The sequence below is a fragment of the Bos mutus genome, chromosome 13 (assembly GCF_027580195.1).
Source record: "Bos mutus isolate GX-2022 chromosome 13, NWIPB_WYAK_1.1, whole genome shotgun sequence".
NCBI lineage: Eukaryota > Metazoa > Chordata > Mammalia > Artiodactyla > Bovidae > Bos > Bos mutus.
The window spans coordinates 38152336-38158335 of NC_091629.1; the positions used below are offsets into that span (position 1 = coordinate 38152336).

At 49.5% G+C, this 6000-nt stretch overlaps 1 protein-coding gene across 2 annotated transcripts in view; it reads right to left on the reverse strand.

Annotated features, from left to right (window-relative positions):
- The window catches only part of PCMTD2 (protein-L-isoaspartate (D-aspartate) O-methyltransferase domain containing 2), a 28484-nt gene extending 23915 nt beyond the window's left edge, over positions 1-4569 (reverse strand). The window contains exons 1-2 of one of the 2 annotated variants that reach the window (XM_070381346.1): positions 4444-4569; positions 160-490 (exon numbers count right to left, since the gene is read on the reverse strand). In XM_070381346.1, the coding sequence (XP_070237447.1) occupies positions 160-490; positions 4444-4530 (418 nt within the window). In that variant the 5' untranslated portion in view covers positions 4531-4569. Of the gene's footprint in view, positions 1-159; positions 491-4381 lie in introns of both variants that reach the window. The other variant, XM_070381347.1, reaches the window with a different exon arrangement.
- Positions 4570-6000: the final 1431 nt, after the last annotated feature.

Genomic DNA, 6000 nt, shown 5'->3' on the forward strand with positions numbered 1-6000 from the left:
GTTCATCACGGCAATTTCTCCATTAATATCATCACCCTCCAACCCCTGTGTGGATACCATGATGGCTGGGCAGGCCAAGGGCAGTTACAACTCGGCCCCCACTAAGGACAAACTGCCAGCAGGCTCTCCCTCCTGCACGTGAGACCGAGCCAGACTCACCGAGGATGAGCCCCACCATGGAGCTGAGGTAGCCAGTGCCACTGCCCAGGTTCAAGAATGAGAGACCAGGCTGCAGGTCCAGGGCCTCCATCACCTCCGAGTAGATGCACGGAGCAGAGAGGTGGATGTTGCCATGCTTCCACGCTAAATCTTTATATGCGTTCTCTTTAAACTCTTCGAGGTAATAGTCTGCACGGTCAATAGCTCGGAACGCCTGCTCCACCAGCTCAGAGCGGATGTACTGTGCCTCCTTCAGATTGTCTATCAGCTCGTCGTTGTCCTCACCAGCACTCACCGCGCCTCCCATCCTTGAGATCACGCTCAGGCAAAGCTGCAGTTTTAGAATTTTCAAAAGAGCTATTCACATTAAAGGTTAGAGCAGAACAATAAAAGTCCTAAACACACACCAATTTCAGATTCTGAATTCTAAAAATAATACAGATGGAATATACTTACTCAACACCCAGCCCCTTACACTACCTCCCTCCACGTCCAAGGATGCCAGATACAGAACAAAAAAAAGGTTAAATTTCAAATTTAATTATATTCATCCAAAAATAAGTTGTAACTTATAATATCAACTGAATACAAATGAACATGTGATACCTAACACACAGCTGACAACTTAAAAACATCATTAAAGAATTCAAGACTTTACTAAAAGTCATCATTCTGGAAAGTCAAGCAATTAGGATTAAAAATATCTTGCTTATACATCTCTTAACAAGGATATTTCCACATATGGAAAAATAATTGAATGTAAACATGAAAAGAGGGCAGATATATTTACTAAAAAATCATTCTAAGAGGGATCTTTTTTGAATATTTCAAGTGCTATAGACCTTTTGTAAATAAATCTTTAAAAGCAAAAAAAAAATTTAAATTCAGGTCAATAAATACTAAAAAGGTATTCACTGTTACTTTGAAATTCAAATTCAACTGTTGTCTTATATTTTGCCTGCTGCTGCTGCTAAGTCACTTCAGTCGTGTCCGACTCTGTGCGACCCCATAGACGGCAGCCCACCAGGCTCCCCCGTCCCTGGGATTTTCCAGGCAAGAACGCTGGAGTGGGTTGCCACTTCCTTCTCCAATGCATGGTCCCACACGCCCATAAATATCAAGTCAAGCAAACCATTCAACCTTTGATTTGGATGTTCTCATGTAAAACTTCAGGCCAAAACAACATCCACAAAACTCTCTTCCCCCTGGAATATACTGTGACAAACACCTCATTTTAACAAATACAGAACTGTCTCAAGGCTGCAGCTCAGAAGCAGGAGACTCCTAGAATTCCCTCAACTCCTGAGAAGTAGCTACCATACCACCATTTCACCTCTTCAACAATAAAAAGGACATTTTTGCTCTCTTCCAAACTGCCTTCAAGAAGAAAAAGTAACATGTCCTCCTCTCTGAGTCAAGTACTAAAGTACAGGGTATCAGTACATGCTTCTCTCTGAGCCAACTACAAAGTACAATGTATCCTCATCTGATTCCTAGGGAAAATGATCCTGCATCTGTAGAGGTTTTACTCTTCCTGAACAACTCCAATATTATACTCACCACAGGCAACTTTCACTTCACATAAAATGGTAAATGCTTTACAAAACACTTGATATTAACTGCTGGGGCGGGGTGGGGGGGAACCTGACATCACAAAGGTTGCTATGTTTTCTGAAACAGGATGATGTCCATAATGTTACATTTTTATTATTACAAAGTTTATGCTTGCTTCTCCCTCACAATCCTGAGGACTTCTAACAGCAGAATGAGAATCACAAATACTGCCTCTAGAAAAATTCCATACACACACGACACACACAAAACTAGCAACTGTGGTGGGAGAGCATGCCCCAGGAATGAAAGTTACTGACCACACGCATGAATCTTCAGCTTCTCACAAGGACACAAAGCGTGTGAAAGGTGGGGCTTAACACAAGCACTCTTCCATTTTATGACCGGAGCAATTCATCTTCATCATCAAGATTTTAAAGCAGAATATGAGACTTCTCAAGTCACTAGGATGGCCCAGTTATTTGATTCTCACCCTGTTTTTAAGTTGTTTCAGAGCCCTTGGTGGTTACAGACCCTAACTCAGCCAGAGAGGATAAAGTGTTAACGAGGTCAAATTCAATCCTGGATAAACTACTTAGTTCTGAGGCTAATGCCTATACCCTAGGCTAGGACAATCATCTTAAGATTTGGGTCACTGGTTAAAAGTGGAGTCCTGTTTGGTTGCTTCAGGGAAAGGTCTAGCTCTCACACATCCTCCAGGGTGGAGGTGAAAGCCACCTCTTCACCCAGAAGCCCCCAGAGTGTAATGTTCTATCCTCAGAAAGCAAACACCAAGTATATGATGGGTATGTTTCACTGTCTACCAAGTATTTATCCCTTATTTTCAACTTTGCCTCACTTTAAGAGTTTAATCCACATGCAAAGGCTAGCTTTTTAGTAAAAATAACTACAATCTTTTTACAGGCACCACCTGCCAGTCACGACCTCATTTTGGCTTCACAACATTGTGAGGCAACTTGGGACTGAAAAGTTACTTTGCTCATGATCACACACCAGTCTGAGGAGAGCTGGCATTCAAACACAGGCCTGTGTTTTTTACCCTACACCAAAGCAACAGGCTAAATCACTATGTGGTAACCTTATCTGCTGCCACTAGTGGGCTGCACGTGACCATTCGTAGGCTCGGATATTTGTTATTAACCTTGCCTGGCAACCTAACACTTCCTCACACTGAAAACAATCATTGTTTATTACTAACCATCAATGTGATCAGCTCTCATGCCACCAACAACAATCTCAGAGATGGCTTTGACAAACCAAATCTAGACTCAGAATCCACCCTAATCCAAGTTTTCAAAGTAATGGCATATCATTTTCTGGATACTTGACTGGTTACACTTTGCAACCCTTAATTCAACACTCCATGTAACTGGGCACTGCCCAGCAGGACAACCTTACTCTCAGGCTGCTCCTTACAAAACCAACACCAAGGGCACAGGGAGGAGGTGGCTGAGCAGGGGTAGGAAGGTCTCAGACTGGTAGCCCAAGACGCTGTCACAGGGGCCAGTTAACACAGAATGAAGCTCTGATAAGGGGGCCAAGATTCAAGTCTACACTCATCCAGCTACTTAGTAAGGGCAACATGGACAAAGTAACTCAGGTGGAAGATAATAAGCTAGGGAGAAGAAAGCAAAATCACACCTCCTGCCGGAGGAATAAAGGAAGAAATGGTTTTCATTGTGAAAACCAGAACTCCTACAAGGAATGCAAAGGATTTGTTTTCAAATACTTGAAAGTCTGCCATATACACACTATTCATGGGCCTGAAAAAACCAGAGCAGTGGGACACATATCGGATGGAGAGAATTTCTACTTAACACACAAGAGAGCTTTCTAAAATCGAGGCTGGAAATACAGACACACTGTCAGAACAAGGAGTCTCTCCCGGCCAAGTGCAAGCATAGAGAGGCCGGGCGCTGGTCTCAGGAGCCTCAAGCGTCCTCCCATACGAGAGAGGCAAGTTCGGACTTGAGTTATAGGAACCTGCCGGTCTACCCAACACTAAAAATGCAGTCCCTTACTTCAGCCCCTCCCTGGCCAAAAAGACGCAGAAAACGTCAGCAGGCACATAAACCAAGTGGGGATTTAGAGAAAGGCCTTTTTTGAGGTGCAAACATCAACCTGGGAGAGACAAGCCCTGGCAAACACAAAACACAGGCACCACAGCCAGGAGAGCTCCCTTCCCAACTGAAGACCTCTTCCAGGTCTTGCCTGAAGCCAAGTCACTCTCCCTTAACAGACTCTTGCACCTTCTGAAAAGGCACAACCTGTTTCGAACCTCGGTAACTCTTCACGTGCCGCGCTAACGGCAAATGTTTCCTACTCAGTAATTTAGGGACCAGCTGCGCGCCTGGAGAGTTAAGTCAACCCAAGGGGTGTGAGCACTGCGCACGGAGACAGACCTCGGGACCCCGGGGAACCCGCGCCGGCTGACCCCCGAGAGGGCGGGAAGGGGGAGGGGAGCCGCCTGGGATAAGGAGGGGCGTTCATGCTGGGGTGGGGGCGAGAGGGCAGCGGAAAAGGACCGGAAGACGCGGAGAGGAGGAAGCGCCCCCGGGGGAGGGACCTGGAGCCCGCGCCCAGCGGGAGGGAAGGTATGGAGAGGAGGCAGGAAGGCAGAAGGGGCCGAGGAGACGCACCGCCCCCCTACCCGCGCAGGCCGGGCCGAGAGCCGCTACAGCGGCTCTACCTCCCGCCTCAGCCGAACCGCACCTGCAGCTCCTCGGCCGCCCCTCTCCCGGGAGCCCCTCGGCCCGCCGCCTGCCGATTCGCAGCGCCGACCTCTGCCGCTGTAAACATCCGCCGCCCCACTGCGCCTGCGCGCGTAACGGCCCTAATGCGCGTGCGCCGCGGCCCAGCGCCTAAAGGGGCAACCGCGCAGCTGGAGTTGCGTCCTGAGGTTTCTACCCGCCCAGCGAGCTGCTCGAATGCGGAGGTCAAAGGGCAGCCGCAGGTGAACGCTGTCACTTCCAGGCCCCAGCATGGGCCAAGACCCAGCTGTGAGCACGACTGGCAGGGCTCACACCTGTGGAAATGACCTTCCAGGAGGGGGCCGACAGGTGAGGAAGAAATGAAAACAGAGGCGATGGACAGTAACTGGCACGGTAGTGGCTACTGTGGCTTGAGTGACCCGGAAGGGACATTCGAGCGAAGATCTGCAAGACAAGAAGCATCCAGCTGTGCCAAGAGAAGTCCAGTGGCTTCAGACCAGGGAGAGCTGAAGTGGCCAGGAGCCCCTGGCGTGCCCACCCCTGCTAGGGGTCCACTCCCATACCTGCTCACCCACCCTCACGGGCGTCACTGCCGCCTTCACCCGCGCCGCATCTTGATCAGCCCTTCCTGGGAGAGTTGTCCCAGCGTCAGTCAGGATCTTTCTGCGTCTCAGAAGTCGCCTGCCCAGCGTCCTGGCCCACTGGCAGATCCTCCAGGTTACCTCCCACAGCCACCCATGCAGCCCTGGGGCCTTCTGCCCCCTGATGCCACCCATTGTTGTGGGCTACCTGCCTGGCCCTCCCAGTAGACTCTGTGAGATCTGCCTCAATCCTCCTTTTGCTCAGCACAAACCTCACATAGGTTTTCCAACTAGTTTTTGGCAACAGATCCCTTTGTTTAGACACAGCCCTGTATTTTACCTGTTTTTCTACAGCTACAGGCGTTGCTGCCTGGGCCCCTCCTGCCCCCACTTTCCTCCCCAGACTTGAGCTCCACTCAGAGCATAGTTTTCACCACTTTCCATGGTTCCAGGGAAGGCCTGCTTCCCTTGGTGGCAGCGACCCTGAGGTTGCTGCCAACATTGTGACACTCTAGCTCTCTGACCCTTTCCTCCCCAAGTGCCTGTGATTGTCTGCAACAGAGGCCCTGAAGCCATCCTTGACCTCTCCCTGCTGTGAGCAGATACCCCCTCCATACACCCCAGCCTGCTTTGGCCTTGCTTCCCTCGTGTCTCCTACCAAGGCCTCTTCACTGGCCTCCCACCTCACATCTCACAGCCTTCCCTGGGCTCTGTCCAGTGGTCTTCCTAATATATATGACAGATAATGTACCATCAGTATTAGTCTTTGTAGAGCGTCATGCTGAGCACTTTACAGAGCTTATTTCCTTGCAGTGGATACTAGCATGCCCTCCAGGAAGGAGAGGAGCAGCCCGGATGGCGGGAGTTGGCCTAACTCACTGCAAGGCCCCGTGGTTGTCCTCCTGGACATGGACACCTGGCAGAGGAGCTGCGCTGTGATAAAGGCCACGTCACAATTGTGTCCAGGCACAGGCCAA